This window comes from Hipposideros armiger, unplaced genomic scaffold (assembly GCF_001890085.2).
Source record: "Hipposideros armiger isolate ML-2016 unplaced genomic scaffold, ASM189008v1 scaffold_303, whole genome shotgun sequence".
Taxonomy (NCBI): Eukaryota; Metazoa; Chordata; class Mammalia; order Chiroptera; family Hipposideridae; genus Hipposideros; species Hipposideros armiger.
This window is the reverse complement of record NW_017731653.1, coordinates 578492-597200: the sequence shown is the minus strand read 5'-3', so window position 1 is coordinate 597200 and position 18709 is coordinate 578492. Positions and strand designations below refer to the sequence as shown.

Genomic DNA, 18709 nt, shown 5'->3' with positions numbered 1-18709 from the left:
TTGCAGCTGTCATTTGCTTTACCCCAAGGCCATAATAGGCTGTGAAACCTCCTGAAGGCGGGGAAAGTTTCTCAAGCTTGAATGTGCAGGGGAGCGAATATGTGGCTGCCTGGGAAGCACCTGGCTGGGATGGGCTGGTGAATTCCCAGGGTAATGCTGATGGAGGAATACAGACCATACTTTGAGATCCACTGCATATGCTGGTACCTAACCTGTCCTGCTGTGCAGGGTTTTTCCTTACTCAGAATTGATACCCTCTTTTTACTTCCACTTGTTGCTCCTCTGTGGAGAAGGGGAATTTTAAAATGGCCGATTATGGGGTACTGGAAGTTGCAGGGTGGTTATATTGGGGAAGGAAAAAAAAAATAAAGGGAAGACCACTTTGGCCCCCCCAGGGGAAAAGCTTACCCAAAGGATATTCTTCTCAAAGAGGAGATAGTATGTAGAAAAGCCCCACTTTCTTTTTATTTAAATATCCTAAATATATCACGAAGGAACATACACTGTACTTGAATGGTAAAAAGATACAAGTTTATAACATCTTATAAAAACTACCATTTAAAAGTGATCTTGTTCATTTGATATTCCCCTCCCCCAATAGCAAAATAAGTGTATTAAAAAAAAAAGTGTAGAGGAAGGGTAGGAGGAATTAAGATAAAAGCCCCAGGGCTACAGCAGAGGCCAAGAGCATCTGGGGACAGGGTTAAAACTTGTGGCGGGACTCAGAGCCTTATTTAACCCTCCAATGTCAAGCCATGGGCACAGTCAGTAGCTAAGTGATGACAAAAGGCTGTTGGGAGATGGACAGAAAAGACTTGGGGCGCTGGAAAGGGCAGGGCTGTAGGGCCTGGTACAGCAGCTCACTCAGGAACTGGCACTACTCTTTCCCAGGTCCCCAAATTCCACGTCCTGGTCTCTGAGAGCCTGCCCTATCTCCCTTTCCCTTCACTCCAAACACACCTGAGGCATCTTTCCAGTGCTAGACCCCACCCCAGCAAAGGAGGGTGGGGCGTTGGGCCCAGGAGCCTTTGCAAGCGGTCTTAGCCTGTGGTTTCCCTGGGGTATAAGTGGGGCTCCTGGGCCCTCGGGGTGCTAAATCACTCCTTTCACCTCTTTACTCCTTTCGCCTTACACATCCATGGCCCCAGAACATCAGCATCTGGACTAACCACCTGCTCCTGAGTTTTCCCCACACCCAATCTTTGACAGGGATGGTTCTGCTATGGCTTTGCACATCCACTCAGTTCCCTCTGTCCCACCCACCCAGGCAGGAAGCTGAGGCTTGTTGGGGGCCAGGGCACATTCTGACCTAAACAAACAGTCACACATGTAGGGGCATAGATCATTCACGTGATTCTCTCTCCACAATGCCCTCCTGCTCCCCCCTCCCCCAACCCTAAACAGATTAGCTGCAAGTGTCAGGGAGTGAGGCCTCCCATTTTCAGAAGCACTCTTGGGAGGACAGTTTTCTAAATGTGTCCTCCTTCCCAGAGGTGAATGATACACAAATTCCAGCCTGAGCAGAGCCCTCTCACAGGCAGGGGGCTGGCTCTAATGCAGAAGGGTACTCTGCTTATAGGAACCACAGGCAGATCTGTAGACTGACTGTGTTCTAGGTTCTGGACTACAACCAATGGGATTGCCAGCATAAAGCTAGAAGAGCACAGGGTGGCAAATGTTCCCGTCTCCCCCAAAGGGTCTCAGATGCCATCAGGAAAAACCTGAAGGGTGCCATGCATCTTTTCTTTCCCTGAAATCCTCACACCTCAGAGGTATGGAGGACTGTCCCAACTCTCCGTTACCTCCTCTAGAATAGCTAACAGTCAGTAGTCTGCTGCTGCTGCTCCCTGTATTTGGTGGGAAATGAACACATTTCCTAGAGGCTGCCATCTCAGATCCCCACTGACAGCCTGGTCAGGTTCACCAAGTGTCCATGATTACTCTCCACCCCACAGGTCAGGGCAGGCGACAGAACACAGGCCACAAACCCCAGAACCTCCCATAAGGATCCTTTCCTTAGGAAGAAAGAGGGTTTATTTCGCTTTAGAAAAATTCATGTTCTCGAGCCCCTGGCTTGGGTTAGAAACACCCTAACCCACCAGCCTGCTGACTCAATCTAAAAAACCCCCCCAAAACAAAGCCACCGAGTCCCCCAAATTGAGTTCCTCAGCTCCTGCTGTAACCTTAAGCACCCTTCAGATTTGGGGCGGGGGAGGCTGTTTTATGCTCATCCTCCCCTGAGTAGAGGGCCAGAGAAGGATTTGGCTCAATATGCCATCTCAAGCATACAAACATTCTCACATACCACACATACATCGCGCACGCACACATGCGCGCGCGCGCACACACACACACACACACACACACACCCCTGATCACTTTTGTGAGGGTGGATAGGGTGGTGGTGTTGGAGCAGAGAGGAGCAAAGAATATGGTTAAGAATAAAACCTACATTAGGTTTCTTCCTCAGTCCTTTCTTTGCAGCACCCCCCACCCCCAATTCTTTGTTGGGAAGGGATGGCCATCAAGAAGGAAGCCAAAATCTTGTTCTTTGGAACCAAAGGCCAGACCCCTATCTCCTCTACCTGAATACAGTGATAGGACTTGGACAGGGAGAACAGCTCGTACTGCTCAACAGTCATGTCAGGGGACACCAAATTTCTTTCTTTCTTGAAGTTGTTACTCAACTTCCTAAGAGGGCACAAGGACAGAGAACCCACTTTCATATCCATGACTCCCCCGCTCAACACCTCTGGCTTAGGAGTCAACGGCAGCGAGGCAGCCACAAACTATCTCCAAGATCAACTGCCCAAAGAGAGAAGGAAAGGGCTTCATGGCCACTTTCACCCAAGTTTCCTCCAAAAGGCACTTGAGCTGACCCCATTAGTACCAGTGTGGTATGGGCCAATGTAACACCCATGGGCACAACTCTTTACTCTTCTCCGGAGGAAATCAGAGGTACCTGTCCACTCTTCTTGGATCCAGCCCTCGTCTGCTTCTCCTACTGTTCTTCCTTTTGTCCCTACAGTGTATAAGGAGGCCAAAGTAAGCTCAGCTGCCGTCCCTGATCCTATTCTCCTTCAAACGGGAGGTGAGGTGCAGGGCTGTGGAACACCGAGGATCAACTGCAACTAAAAACTCCGTTTTGGGGAAGGTCTGGACTACCCAGAGTCCCTCTGACCAAGACTCTATGCTTCCAGATTAGCTGTATACACAGTGCACCTGCTGAAATTGCTTTTGGATAAACAAAAACAAGAACAGGACAAACAAACAAATCCCTCTCCCCAATCTTTTCCATTTCAGCTGCCAGCTGGAGTCCAAGGTTGTGGGAGCCACACTTCGGTCTTGGTCCTGTAACTTTAGTCCCCCATCTATAACCTCAGCCAAGGGTCCAGGGACTAGCTTCCCTACCCAGGAATGCTGTAGGAACTTCCCCGAGATACTCATAGTCTCAGATTATTTACAGAGCTGAGGCTCTGGGGCCACTGTCCCCTGATGCACTCTTCTGGTCTCCTGGGTCCACTCCTCCAGGAGGGGACAGGTACACACGGGGTGGTGGTGGGACCGTCAGACCAGAGGGGGTGCGCTCTTCGGTAGATTCTTCTGATCACTCCCACCACCCAGGGCCCCTTGCGCCTATAGCGAAAACTGCCCGTCGGAAGTCTTGGACTGGCACCCTTGGCACATCCGTTTGTGTCTGAGTAATCGATCTGTCCGAGAAAAACACTGAGAAGAAAGGGAGGGTTAAGTGCCTGAGAGGAGAAACTTAGCTACCTGTTGGCTAAATCTGTCTTCCCCCAAGAGGAGGCACACGACCCATTCTATGTCACCTCAGCACATACACAGATGGCACGAATGCACAGTGGTAAGAACAAGCAGGCTCTGGAGTCTGAATCCTGGCTCTACCACTAAGTAGCTGTGTGATCTTGGGCAAGTTATCTAACAGTCCTGAATCTGTACATTCGTCTGTAAAAGAGAGCTAAAAGTACCTACTCACAGTGTGGCTGCTTCATTCATCAAATATTTATTGAGTATCTATCTCAAGGCAGGTACAATTCCTGGGGCTGCAGAGAGAGTGGAGAACCAGAGGGACAAAGTCTGCCTTATGAAGCTTTCATTCCAGTGTTTTGAAGATTCAGTGTAAGAGCATTGAGCAAAGCCTTTGACCTAGCAAAGCATTCAGGAGGTGTTAGTTGTTATCATTTCTCATCTCTTGTTCTTGTTTTGGTCCTGGCTCTTACATTCTCATCAGATCAGATACAGACCCCGCCCCAGTGCAGAGATTACATCTTTTCCTCGAAGTGCACCAGCTCTGAAGTTCGACTGAATCCTGGCTCTGCCCTTGATTTGCTGTGTCCTTGGGAAGCTTAACCTCTCTGAACCTCAGTTTCCCCATATGTGAAATCAGGACAACACAGCCAACTTACGGAGTTAATGGGAGAATAAAGTAATCTATGTCAAGTATGCTCTCACAGTGTCTGGCATAGAGTAAGACCTTAACAAATGCTATTATCGGGGGCAGCCAGTTAGCTCAGGTGGTTGGAGAGCAGGCTCATGACACCAAGGTTGCTGGTTCCATTCCCACATGGGCCAAGAAGCTGCGCCCTCCACAAGATTGAAGACAACTACTTGTCTTGGAGCTGATAAGTCCTGGAAAAACACACTGTTCCCCAATAAAATTTCTCTAAAAAAAGAAATGCTATTATCATTACAATAATCCTAATGCCTCTCCCCATGATCAGGTGCATAAAGCCAGAGAGATACACTTCACCCTGAGGTACTCAGTCATGGCCAACAACAGTAGGTGATCCCTTGTCAGGCAGGAAGTGAGGGCTGGCCCTGGTTCTCAGGGAAGGAAAGACTTGTGTGTGGCAGTGGATGGATGACTGTGAGCTTACCTGATGACACCTTTCACACTGGTAGGGTTTTTCACCACTGTGCACACGCTTGTGACGCTCCAGGTGATACTTCTGGATGAAGCGCATGTCACATACATCACACTCAAACGGTTTCTCACCTGGCCCAGGTGGAGAGAGAAATTAATGTCAGGAGGTATACATGGCAGGATGCTCGTTCTAGGTATTTTCCCAGAAATTTTAACTTTTAGCAATGTGTAGACACCCAATGGGGATGGGTACCCAAAGCTGATGGTCTCAGTGACATTAGATACAGAGCCAAGCACCCTACCTCCTTCACTGACTTTCTTATCCTATTTCTAATACTTATCCTTTAAAATAAACCCAACAAGAACTACATACCTAAACCTACAACTACCTTCCCTCCCTCCCTCTCTTCCTCCCTCCCTCCTTCCCTATCTCTCTCTCTTCTGCCCCTTTGCATATGAGCAAGAGACTTACCAGTATGAATAAGGATATGCCTCTTGAGGTGGTAACTGCTCCTAAAGGCTCCAAAGCAGTGTTCACAAACAAAATTTTTGGGAATCTTTACTTGAAAAGAACCATTTTGTTCCACTACCACCACCTGGGGACAACAATCAGGCATGTCATGAGGCTCTCTCTCTGCCCCCTTCTTGCCCCCATTCTACTCAGGGTCTATTTCCAGCTGCTGGACAAAGTAACCCCTCAGATGCTGTCATCTCCCATATCCCTTAAGAGTTCAGAGACCCTCTGAGGAAGGAGGTGGGGTGGGTAAGCTATCTGCCTTGTTCAACTCAACACTTTGAATGGGACCTGAGACGGAGTCTGCCTGTCCCGTTGCCACAGGGACATGCTCCTCTAACCCTTAGAGGGTGTTCCAGAGAGGGCAGAGATCCACTATTAAAGTGGTCTCTGGATGAAATCAGGGTGACATGCTCACTGGCTGTGAGGGACCAAAACATCTAGGAAAGCTCCAGGTTGAGCCATAAAGTGAAAAAAGTGGATTAACCCGTTACTAAATTGTACCAGTTTGGGGATAACCCCATTACCTGCCTTTTTAACAGTCTTTTTTGAATGAGAGGCCTCAGCCAAGCTGTCATCATCTTTGCGGCTCCGGGACTTATCGCTGTCTTTTCGGTGGCCCTTTGAATACAAATCAAATCTAAACTCACAGTCCATCTCAGAACACAAGACAGGAGACCAAATGCTGCTTTTAGGCAACTTATGAGAATAAACCATCTGCTTAAAGGTTTAGAAAACGTACTCATCCATCTCTTCTCCAAGTACTCTGTCTTAAGGGGTGGTGGGTACACAAAAGACCTTCCTTAGCTCTCTAAAATACCCATGTTCATCATTCCCCAGCCGGATCCCCTTTCCCCACTTCCCTAACCGAGCACTAAAGAATCAAAGCTTGGCATCCCCTGGCAGAGAGCTTGGGCTACCCGACCCCCAGGTGCCGCAATGGACTCAAGCGCTGTACCTGACTCGAGCACCTCAGCACATCAGGGCTACCTGCCCGCTCTCCATTCTCGGCCTGCTTGCTGGCAATCTGGCTCAGCATCATCTTCTTGCTGGCTGCAGTGGGAACCAAACTCACACCTGCTAGGCCTTCACAAGCCAGGAGACTTGCCTAAGTTGAAAGGAGATGAGGTGTCAGGTCACCTGGCAGGGCAGGGCAAAAACAGGCTGCCATCCTCTATAGAACGACCTTTTACACCCAGCTACAAACTGCTTCTCTCTAGGGAGTGTCCCTCCTCACTTTGAAACCCTGTTTCCTTCAAGAGTCCTCCCTAACTAATCTTACTAGAGACTATTTTGACATCCATCATTTAGATACAGATCAAATGAATAATCAAGTCTTACTGACATTTTTTATCATTAGCACTGTGCTAGGTCCGGTATGTGTACCTGTACTACTTTGAAGTACTTCTAGGCCTTGTGAGTAGGCGTGAGGGTCCATCCTGCTGACCCACTGAAATGGGAGTTTTCTAGGGGAACTTCCTCCTTCACTTCTCAACAGCACTCAGCTTCACAGAACCCATTTCTGATTGGCAGATCTCACTGATGCCAAATATATATTCTATCAGGTCCCACAAATATGTTTATCAGTAAAATTAGGTCATTTCTCTCTTTAGATTTTAAATTCCCTAAGTGTTGTTAATTATACCATACAAAAATTAAACCACCTGGAGGGATTTTGGAGTTGAATATACAATTTCTCTTGACCCACCAGACCATTTATGTGTGTGCATTTCCATATTTTTTCACATTCCCTGCTCTACATATAGTTTAAAAATTACTTAACCAAGGAATATTTAAGAAAATGGCTTCTTTTCACTGTTATATTCTTTAAACTAACTTTGTTCAGCCAGCACTAGAGAATATACTTTTCTTATTGAAGAAACTTTTAGGAAATAGTTTATCAGTAAACTTTCACAGGTAATTTACAAAGAAATTCCTTTCAGATGATCAGTATATCTTCTCTCACCTTCAAGGACTTTGGACTGAAAGGTCTGGAGGTAAAAAAAACAACTTAGCTCTGCTGTTTGCATTATATAATCTTGGGCAAATTACTCCACCTCTTTCAAAGCTGTTTCCTTAAATGCAAAATGTTTATCATAGTATCTATTCTCACAAGGTTGATAAGAATTAAACTAGGATGTAAAATGCTCAGCAGTACCCAATACAAAATTAGTGATTGGTGAAAAGCAGTATTCTCAGAACAAGTGTGAATATGATGCTGTGAAATGGGTTGCAAACAGACAAAAGAAGAAACTTAAGGACCCCTACTCTGCATGAAAAGGAGGAAGCTACGCATGCAACTGGAAGAAAGCCAATTATACTGTAATCAGGCTGCCATCCTGGTGAGACTGGTAGGTGAGGGTCCCTGGAAGTAAGGTGGGGTATGCGTGCACATAGCTTTCCTACCCAGAGGATGACAATAACCTATCAGGTCATCCTGTCTCTCCATTTCATCGTGTACCCCCACAATGACAATTACCTTCTAAACACACTGATCTAACGTCACTTTTCTGCTTAACATTCTTCAGAGAGTTCCCATTCCCTATAAAGTCTAATTCCTGAGCAAGACATATAAGGCTCTTAGTTACACTGCTTAATTCTCCAGGAAACAACTCCCTCACCCTAACTTTTCCATCCATCACTATCTACCCTATCCTCTTAACCATCCATTTAAATCCTTTCCTCCTTAACAAACTACCTACATTACTCCTAACCTCATCCCATTCTCCTGTACCTCTAAGCCTCTGCTCATGCAGTTCTCCCTGTCTGAATGCCCTATTCTGTTTATCTAGCAAAATCCTACGCATCCTTCAAGCTTCATCTTCTTTTTTCAACCAGGTAGAAATATCATTCTCTGCTCTGCAGTGTACATACCTCAATTATTCCTTCAATCAACAGATTCGCTGAGTCGCTACTACTAGGTCAGCCTCTATGCAAGGTGGTGTAACTATGAAGATAAATAAGAGGCTGTGTCTCTTCATCTCCCCCGATCCCAACATAACTAGCCTAGAAACTTGCTGGGGACCAGGACAATATTATTCATCTTTGTATCCCTAGCACAATGCCTTATATGTAACAGGAGCTCAATAAACTGTTGTTGAAAAAAACAAATGAAGCACTTACAAGACAGTTCACTCCCTCACAGCCCTCAGCACTTAATATACCAAGTGTAAACTGAGTACCTGTTGCTCTGCAAATGTCTCCTCAGTGTCTGATGCAGCATAGCCTACCTCCATCTGGCTGGAAGCTCCCTGAAGGCAGGGGCTGTGGCCTGTCTCCTTTCCTTCCTCTAGATCTCCCCCTGGTGCTTAATACAGAGCTTGGCTCACTGGGTTGGTCAATATGTTGACTAAGGCAGCATTCAAGAGTGAAATTGCAAACACGCTTCCCAGTGATCTTGAAGGAGGACTCTATAGAGCTTTTTACCTGAGCCATGCTGCTGTCTCACTCAATGCAACCCAAAAGTTCAGGAGTTTCTTGATCCACCTTTCCTTAAGACACTGCTGTTTGAAGAACTGTCACCAAATCACTGTAACAACTCCTTCATGTCCCTTCAGTCCTGCTGCCATATTGAACTGGCTTTGTCTTCAAATAGAACTTAAATGTCCTCCAAAGGGAAGATAGATGTTCCAAGAATTCCTGGACTCTGGCTCCTGCCTATTGTCTGAAGAAAAAAGTCTGCCAATCTTGGTTTTCCAACTGAATTCTCTCGACGACGTTCACGATCTGTTTCAGGAATCTGAAACCAGAAAGGGAGATGGACTGTTAGGTGCAACATCCTCAGGTCATACAACCTGTATTGAGCTGAACTTTTTTTTTTTTTTGCCAGGAGCTCTCTGTGAAGCTCAGAAAGAGGACATTAATCAAGCAGAGTTATCTTTCTAGGTCAACAAAAGAAACTGTCCTCTTGGGCAGTCAACAGGAGCAAAAGTAAATGGTGGTCTCTTACGGAGGAACTGCAACAGGCCAACTGCTTGGATTTGACATCATAGGAATGCAAGAAGGGATCTGAGGCCCTTTGGGGCTTTTGTGCCCAAGTGGGCCGCCCGACGCTCGCACTCTCTTAAGGTGGTCAGGATTGGGGAGGAGAAAAGCTCAGGGGCTATCGCTGGGCGCTTTGGTAGAGGGCAGAAACCGGACTGGCAGTGTGCATCGGGTCGGGCCACATGTGAGGGTTCTTTGAGTCTGCCTGAAGGTACGAAAACTAGCTGCGGAGGTCGAAGGCAGGCAAGCGAAGCCCGGCACGGCGCGTTCTCTCCCTCTCTCCCTCCCTCCCTCCCAACAACCAGCCGCCGAGCCCGCTCCACGAACCCTGAGAGCCGGAGAGCGCAAGGTGCGTGCTCGCGTCCGCGTCCCTCCAAGAAAGCCCCCCTCTCCCCGGCCGGTGACGCGGCGGGCGCGCGGGCGCGGGGCAGTGCGCGCGCGCTGCCCCTTCCCTTCCCCGGCGAGCCCCCTCCTTTCGCCACGCGCCCCTCCTCCCTTCCCCTCCCCCTTCCCGCGCGGCGCCCCACGGCCTGTGAGCTGCTGAAGCGCTGCCTTCTGCCCGGACGACGCTGCTCTCCCTGGGGGCGTGCTCCTACCTGCCAGGCACGGCCTCCCGCTGTCTCCCCCGCCGCGCGACGCCTCCTCCAGGCCCCAGCACACCGTGCCAACCCCTTGGCTGCCGCTGCCCCCGCCGGGACCGAGGCAAGTTTACAAACACCAACCCGGGGTCCGCTTCCCCGGAAGCACTTCCCCCTCCCCCTCGTCCTCTCCGCCAGGCAGCTATATCCACTTCCGGGCTCGGGAGCCTGGACGGGCGGGGGCAGCCAGAAAGTGGGTGAGGCCGAGGACACCAGAAGCGGGGTGCAGCTAGTGAGTGGGCGGTGCCGTCGCGTGGAAGGACGGGAGAAGGGCGGAGCGGCGGTATGGCGCATGCGCCCGGTGCAGGTGAGCCTCGGCGTCCATCTTGACTGAGGGCAGGAACGAAGGACCTGAAATGATTGTGAGCTGAGTGCTCTTTGAGAGGTTTTGCTATGTGAGCTAGTTAAGACTCCTCGAAAACGCGTCATCACTCTCCTAACTCGTGGACGTTCTCCCTGTCGTCTCTGAGCCTGGAGCCCCAAATACATCCAGAACAGTTCGTACCCGGCCTTTTCACGTAACTCGGCCGAGATTGTCTTTACCTGAGCTTTCCATCAGGCCCAGATCTTCAGATTCTGGGGTCCCCAGTCAGCTGGGAGAGGAGTTAACTTTCTTTGCACACTCCTGACGTGTACACTCAACCCCAGTCTGAAAATGGGTGCCCTACCGGTGTCCACGCACTCCGAGGTCGGTCTGGTTACCTTATAACGCTTCTGCGTTTATTCCAGACCTTCCATCGTCTAACATTGTTTTCGCTTGGAAAAAACCATTGGACTCCCCTCAGTAGACTAGTCTCCTTGGAGACTTGGCGATGCAGGGTGGCCCCTGGGCCTGACTGAATTAGGAAAATGGAAACTTGAGCCTTCCTTCAAATTCTACTCCCAACTTGAGCTATTAGTGAGTGGTCCTGCTAAAGATGTACTATGTAAAGTGCATTTTGTGGAAGGGAATGTCCATTCCATTTAGATCCCAGCTTCTGCTGTAGGTGCTATCCGTTTGTGAATTTAGGATACCAAAAGAAAAAAATCTTTATGAAAGAAGACAAGAATTCCTAGCCACTTTTTGCACACAGGTTTCATTTTCCTGAGCATTCCAAGTTTGAGCCACTGACAGCAAGTGCTTGTGCTCTTAGGCTCATCATAAAATTGAGATAAAATGGAAAGATAGAGAAACATCATCAGAAGTAAGTCTCTAATTTTTAAAAAATTAACTCATTTTAACAAATCCACACAACACAAAAGAATAAAAGACAAATGTTTAGTTTCCCCCTCTACTACCCCATGTGCCTGAAGGTAATCATTTTTATGAATTTGGTATATATACCTCCAGACTTTTTCTATGTTCATACAAAAAATTTTTTTCTGTCAGAACATATTTATTGAACAGCTACAGTGCACCACACAATGTATTTTAGACATCTAAGTCAGTTCATATCTTAAAAATTGTTTCATAGTATTCCAACTTGTGTTTGTACTTCAATCTGTCTAGACCCATCCTGATGAACATTTAGGTGAGTTCCAGTATTTTTTTTTGTTTTTTTTTTTGTTTTTATAAACGATTCCATAATGAGCATATTACATAGTTATCTTTTTGCACTAGATAGATTTGTAAATAGGATATGTGTATTTTAAATTTTAATAGATTCTGTGAAATTGGGTTTCAAAAGTTTGTAACCATTTACACACTCACTTAGAACCATGTGTGAATGTCCCCATTTCCTACAATCTTGGCAATACTGGATGTTGTGAATTTTTATACAGTTGCCAATTTGATAGGTAAAAAATAGAAATTTCATGTTTTAATTTGCATGTTATTAATAGTGAAATTGCATATCTCTTGTTTTTTGACCATTTCGATTTTGTAAACTGCCTTTTCATATCTTTTGCCCATTAAGGAGAAAAGTAGATCATTTGTCTATTTCTTATTGTTGAAAATCTTCTCTATGTTATATTTTTATTTGTCATATGCATTTAAAATATTTTCTCTTAGATTTTCATTTATCTTTCAATTTTTTTTTCAGAGCAAAAGTTATGCTCTATGGGAAAATATTTGAAATTTTCCTATCAAAGATAGGAGCAAGACAAGAATGTTTACCATCAAAATTAATATTCCCCTAGAGCTCCTGGCCACCCAAAAGTCTCATTATTTTCATATGATATATTCATTTACAAAGAGAATCAATTGTCAAAATAGTAAAACTAGTGAGTTCAGTAGCGTGGTCAGATGTAAGATTAACAAACAAAAATTATGTAATAAAATATAACAATATAACCATAAAAATGTCGTAGAATAAATAATTTCATGCACAATTAAAATATTATATTTCTAGAAATAAATTTAACAGGAAACTGCAAGTCATATAGAATTAAGAAAATCAGACTATTTTAGTGAAACACAAAAAAGGGTTGGTTACATGGTGAATTTTACCATGTTCATTAATAGGAAGACGTAATATAGTAGAGACATAAGTTTTTGCTATATATTAAGTTAAATTCTGATTAAAACAAGACTTTGCATGGAACTTAAACTGATTTTAAAGTTTACATGGAAAGGAATAATTACTAGGAGAGGAAAAACCATTTTGGAAAATATTGAGTGGGTAAAATAATGAGTGGGGAAAAATAAAGCCATGAGTTATCTTTAACCACTTTAATGGTGTCTTTCTTTACACAGAATTTTAAAAGTTTTGCGTAGTCAAATCTGCCTGTGGCTTTTGGGGTTTTGTGACATGCCAACTCAAGATTATAAAAATATTTCCCTGTATTTCCTTCTGGTATTCTTATAGTTGTATATTTTAAATTTATGTCTTTGTCTCACCTGCAGCTTATTTTTGTGTATGGTGAGAAGTAGTGAGAAATGCCATACTTAAAAGGGACCAATAATGCAGTGGCAGAGATACTGGCCTAGAAGTCAGACATCAGCGATCCAGGCAGGCTTGCTCCTGTGTCACCTTTGTAATATTGGACAAATGAATTCACTCTCTCTGGCCCAAGAGTCCTCATTTGACAATGAGGATGAATAAATAAATACCTTTTGGGGCTAGTTTCTAGCACTACTGTGAGGAACAAGTGGAAATCACAGATGAGAAGGCTTTGAGAAGAAAAATAAAACCTTTTGCAAATCTTCTAAGTTATCATTAATACAGATTTTTAGTTTATGCGAATTAAATGTAAGTAGAACAGTATTATTTCTCTTTACTTGAAAATAATTCGTTGATTCACCAAATGTTTATTGAGTACCTTTGTGCAACACCTTGGAGGAAGGGGGTGGAGAGCGGGGAAGATGGAAATTTACTTTTTTTTTGAGTGCCTATTTTGTATTTGGTGCTTTACTTAAAGAAGGTTAAGACTTAGTCCTCTCCCCTGAGGGATTTACAATATAAAAGGGGAGAAATCACTGTGTACATAAGGAGAATTTGGTGCCTCTATTAATGTGGGTGTTGAGTCAGTGGGGTTTGTTAATAGGTAGTTAGCACAGAATCAGCGTTTTCACTTTCTAACAATAAGCCTGGCTGAAAGTGCTTTAAGAAGCAACTGCCCTAATCCCTTTGCCCTTAGGCAGGCCCCCTTCTGTGTGACCTTCCTAACTTCCATGGCACCCTCTTCCCTCAGGCCTACCCCATCACTTACTCAAATAGTATTGTAATGATTACTCGTTAGTCTTTTTCCTGCACCACTTTTTTATAGCCTTAAGGAAAGACTGAATGTTTTATCTTTGAAGGCTGCCCTGGTCCAGTTGAGCAGAGTTCGCCAGCCTTGCCTTTCCTTCATGAGCTTCCACTCTATTGTGGTGAACATGCCTTTATTTTATGTGGCGGCCTCCCTTTCTGGCCTGTTAGCTGGAACACACAGTGCAGACAGCGCTGGGGGTAGTCCTGGGCAACAGAAGTAGACACGCAGCTGATGTTTGCTGAACTAGCTGAACCTGTTCCGCTTTCTGAAAGCTAGCTGGGCTGCATGATAGAAATGTGCAATATTTGGCTACCTTTGTCACCATTAGACCTTTTTGATGATAGTAGATTGAGGAGTTGGTAAACCTTACATGATGTGCTAGAGTCATTCCTTGAGCCTGGCAATAGTATATTTTGGAATTCTCCTTAACCTTCCTGGTTGCTTAAAAATAACCTTTATAATTATATAAGTAATATGAAGTTATAAAACTATAAAAATATAGAAGTGTGTAAATAAAAAAATGAAAATTATAATTCCAATACCCAGAAATAACCAGAGTTACTATTTTGAAGACTTTTTCCATCTTTTCTAGTCTTTTATAAAATGCATGGGGAGTAACTGGTAATAGGTATGGGGTTTCTTTTTGGGGTGATAAAAATATTCTGGAATTAAATACTGTAATCGATGCACAGCTTTGTGAATATACTAAAAAAAACCCAGTGAATTGTGTACTTTAGAAGGGCGAACTTTATGGTATGTGACTCATATCTCAATAAAGCTGTTATTTTTTCTAAAAGTGCTTGTAGATACATGCACACAGTATTGTCTTTTTTTGTACTGAAAGTTGCAGTACTTATATTCCTTTACTGCTATGTTTCAGCATATATTTTCTTTCTTTTTTATTTTTTTAAGATTTTATTGGGGAATTGGGGAAGGGGAACAGTGTTGGGGAAGAGGAACAGCCAAGTTGTTGTCCTAAAATCTTTGTTGTGGAGGGCACAGCTAGCTCAGCTCCAAGTCCAGTCACCATCTGGCTGCCCGTCGGCAGCACGCGGCCACTCAACTCAAGGTGCTGTGTTCAATCTTAGTTGTGGGTGGGTGTAGCCCACCATCCCATGCAGGAGTCAAACCGGCAACCTTGTTAGGAGCATGTGCTCTCACCAGCTGAGCCATCCTGCCACCAATTGGCAGCTCAGTGGCAGCTCAGCTTGGGTGCAGCTCACTGGCCCATGTGGGAATTGAACCAGCGACCCTGTTGCTCAGAGCTTGCGCTCTTAACAGCTCAGCCACTCGGCCGACCCCAGCATTTATTTTCTAAGGATAAGAACCATCTCTTCGATAACCACAATGCAATGAACAAATTCTGAAGATTTAACACTGATAGAATACTAATATTTGTGATGCCATTTGTAGTTAGATTCTACCAGTTGTTCCAATACCGCTGTTCAGAGCAGATTTTTTTTTCTTCCTTATCCAGGAGCTGATCTAAGATTACACATTCCTTTTGGTTGTAGTGTCTCTAGTTTCCTTCAATCTGGAACAGTTCCTCAGTCTTTCTTTGATTTTCATGACATTGACATTTTTGAAGAGTACAGGCTAGTTATTTTGTAGAATGAACCTCAATTTAGATGTATGTATTTCCTTATGATTAAATTCAGGTTATGCATTTTTGGCAGAAATATTATATGTGATGTTGAATGCTTCTCAATACCTCACGTCAGGAGGCCCGTCATGCTGGTCTGTCCCATTATTGGTCATGTTAACTTTGATCACTTGGGTAAGATGGTGTCCACCAGGCTTCTCCACTGGAAAGTTAGCATTTTCCCTTGAGAGTGTTTTTAAGAAAATAATTTTACAACATAGCCCAGAGGAAAGAAGTGAAGCTTTATCCAGGTTTTAGTGTTGTTCTGATGTTTTTGAGCGAGAAAGAGAGAAAAATGTAACAAAATCTGAAGATTAAATATAAAAGAAAGAATGAGGATGAGGATGAGGAGGCAGGAGATCAGTTAGAATCTAGGTTTGAGTGTCTAGTAGAAGATGGTGCCTTTCACTGAACCGGGGAACCCAAGAAGAGCAGGTTTGAAAGGACTGATAATGAGTTCAGTTTGGGACCTATTGGATGTGAAGTGCCTGTGAGTCTTCCAAATTAGGCAGATAGCTTCATGGATTTGGGTTCAGGAGAGAGGCCTGGGATAGAGGAGTTTTCAGCACGTAGCCCTGGGAATGGATGCGATTGTCTAGGGAGAGGTGCTTAATACTGATGAAAGAGACCCTGGGATAGAACCCTGAGGTACTCTAGCATTTCAGGGAAGGTCAGAGGAAGGTGGAAATGCAAAGGAAACTAAGAAATGGTCAGGGGTAGTCATATGGAAGCCATTGAAGGAAAATGTTTCAAGATGGAATGGCAAAATATGTCAGTGGCTGCAGAGAAGTCAAGTAGGATAAAGATGAGATGTGTCCGTTGCACTTGGAGGCACGGAATTCTTGGTGATGTTCAAGGTGAAAGCTACATGGTGGTGGGTCGAGGAAAGTGAAGGAGAGGAAGTGAAGACAGAGTGGAGACAACTCTTTTAAGAAGGTTGGCTTGAAGAGGAGGTGGCTGGAGTGGGAACATGTTGTGAGAGGTTTAAACAATTTAAAATGCTATAAGAGGTATTAGGAGGGAGAGTTGAAGAAATGAGAGGGGATAATCGAGAGTGCCCATGAGAGAAGGAGAGAAGCCTTTATTTAAAAAAATTTTTTTTTCAGCTGAGCCATCCTGTTACCTGTTGGCAGCTCAGCAGCAGCTCAGCTTGAGCCAGGAATTGAAGCAGCGACCCTGTTGCTCAGAGCTCGCACTCTTGAGCAAGCTCTTAACCAACTGAGCCACTCAGCCGGCCAAGTATCAAGGAGAGAAGCCTTTAGACCAGTGGTTCCAACTCTGATATCTACAGGGCCAGGCAAGTAATGCAAATGAGTGAGGCGGGCTGGTGTGGACTGAGGTGAAACTGCAAAATTCTAAGGGCCTGTGCCCAGTGATCTTGTGATGGGATTTTACATCTTCTCCCATTGCCATGCGCTTTTTAGTGCCCTCTTGTGGGAGGAACATGTACCTACCCTCACTCCACTGTCCTAGGGCTTGCTTTGGTCAAGGGGATATGAATAGATGTGCCATATGCCAGGTCTGAACAGAAGTTTTAAGAATCAGTGCATGCGGCTGGCCGAGTGGCGCGATGGTTAAGAGCTGGCTTGGGACGCCAGAAGGCCCCGGTTCAGATCTCACATATGAGGGCCAGTGACACTGCCCTCTACAGCTAAGATGCTGAACAACAGCTCAACCTGGAGCTGGGCTGCCATGATTTGCCAGCGACGGCGTAGGCTGCAGCCCCTGCTGCAGTGGGTTGCCATGGGCTACCATGTGTAGCCGGCAGCCAGCGTGAGCGGCCAGCAGCCGCAGTGAATGGCTGTCCAGAAGCTGGTGACTGATCTGCCTCGCCCGGGAAGAGCATAATGATGGTGCCAACTTGGATCAGTGAAGCAATATCCTCCACAACTACACTGAAGAACAAAAGGACAGCAACTTGTCTGTTCCCCTTCCCCCAATCCCCCAGCGCTGTTCCCATCCCCCAAATCCCCAATAAAAATCTTTAAAAAAAAAAAGTGTCAGTGCATGGTTTTCTCTGCCTTTTTTTCTTTTGCCTCGCCCACAAGAACATTGTGTCCTGAGTAGGCGCTGTTCCTTCAGCCTGGGTCCTGGAATAAAGACACATGGATCTGAACTATAGCCAACCACAAACGTAAACCATGAAGGAGAAATAAACCTCTGTATAAGCAGTGGGAATTTGAAGCCATTAGTTACCACAGCAAAACTAATACAGGAGTTCAACTAAAATAAAACTAAGATATCATTTTTTTACTTCTCAAATTAAAAAGAAGTTTATTGAGGCTGAGAACACAGGCACTTTCATACACTGGTACAATCTCTATGATGTTGGCAATCCTTATCAAAATTACAAATGCAGACGGCTATGATAAAAAAGACAATAACAAGTCTGGCAAGGATGTGGAAAAATTGGAACCCTTATACACTGCTGATGGGAATGTAAAATGGTGTAGACACTTTGGAAAATAGTTTGGCAATTCCTCAGAAAGTTAAACATAGAGTTATATGTATGACCCAGCAGTTAGTTCCATTACCAGGTGTACCTAAGAGAATTGAAAACATACGCCCACACAAAAACTTGTACATTAATGTTCAGAGCAGCATTATTCACAACAGCCAAAAAGTGGAAACAAACCAAATGTCCATCATTTGGTGAATGGATAAATAAAATGAGGTATATCCATATGATAGAATAGTATTTAGCCAGAAAAGGGAATAAAGTACTGATATATGCTACAATATGGATGAACCTTGAAAATACTATGCTGAGAAGAAGCCAGTCACAGAAGATCACATATTATATGTTTACATTTATATGAAATGTCCAGAATAGGCAAATCCACCAAGGCAGAAAATAGATTAGTGGTTGCCAGGGGTTGGGAAGAAGGGAGAATGGGGAATGACTGCTAATGAGTTCTTTTTGGGATGATGAAAATATTCTGGAATTAGTGATGATGGTTGCACAATTTTGTTACTATATGGAAAACCACTGAACTGTACAAATTAAAGGGGTGTATTTTATGGTATGTAAATTATATTTAAAAAAAACTTACATTAAAAAAAGATTGAGAAAGTTCTATATATATTGATAGAAGATTGCCCATATATGGTTAACTAAAAAAAAATAAAGGTGCACAACAGTGATTATATGCTATCTTTTGTGTGCAAAGGGAGAAAATAAGTATATATTTGCATTTATTAATATTTGCATTAAAAACTCTGAAAGGCTATCCAAGAAAATAATAAAAATGGTTACCTGTGGGGGTGGGGTGGGAATGGGGCATATGGAATGGGGTGGGAATTAGACTTTTCACTTTTAATATTTTTATATATTTTGATTTTTGAGTTACCTGAATATATTGCTTAATCAAAAA

General features: G+C 44.4%; 2 protein-coding genes and 1 long non-coding RNA gene across 7 annotated transcripts in view; 2 read left to right on the top strand and 1 right to left on the bottom strand.

Moving 5' to 3' along the window:
* Positions 1-443: 443 nt before the first annotated feature.
* ZNF740 (zinc finger protein 740) lies at positions 444-10113 on the bottom strand. Of its 4 annotated transcripts, none has more exons than XM_019659729.1 (7): positions 9980-10113; positions 8826-9138; positions 6358-6507; positions 5931-6020; positions 5358-5481; positions 4899-5017; positions 444-3726 (listed from the first exon to the last, which is right to left on the bottom strand). In XM_019659729.1, the coding sequence occupies exons 2-7, from the start codon at positions 8832-8834 to the stop codon at positions 3637-3639; spliced, it is 582 nt and encodes a 193-aa protein (XP_019515274.1). In that variant the 5' UTR covers positions 8835-9138; positions 9980-10113; the 3' UTR covers positions 444-3636. The 4 variants fall into 4 exon arrangements, with proteins under 4 accessions (XP_019515274.1, XP_019515276.1, XP_019515275.1 ...); XM_019659731.1 differs by lacking the exon at positions 444-3726 and adding an exon at positions 3737-4064 and having other exon boundaries at positions 9980-10085; XM_019659730.1 differs by lacking the exon at positions 444-3726 and having other exon boundaries at positions 4629-5017; positions 6358-6539; positions 9980-10085.
* A 110-nt stretch (positions 10114-10223) lies between these two features.
* CSAD (cysteine sulfinic acid decarboxylase) overlaps positions 10224-18709 on the top strand; it is a 36118-nt gene continuing 27632 nt past the window's right edge. Inside the window, exon 1 of the mRNA XM_019659660.1 lies at positions 10224-10328. Coding sequence (XP_019515205.1) covers positions 10307-10328 — 22 coding nt within the window. The 5' untranslated portion in view covers positions 10224-10306. The remainder of the gene's footprint in view (positions 10329-18709) is intronic.
* Positions 10391-16476, top strand: LOC109391830 (uncharacterized). Of its 2 annotated transcripts, none has more exons than XR_002125939.1 (3): positions 10391-11205; positions 12846-13191; positions 16442-16476. It is a non-coding gene; the product is annotated as an uncharacterized LOC109391830 (long non-coding RNA). The 2 variants fall into 2 exon arrangements; XR_002125938.1 differs by having other exon boundaries at positions 10391-11532.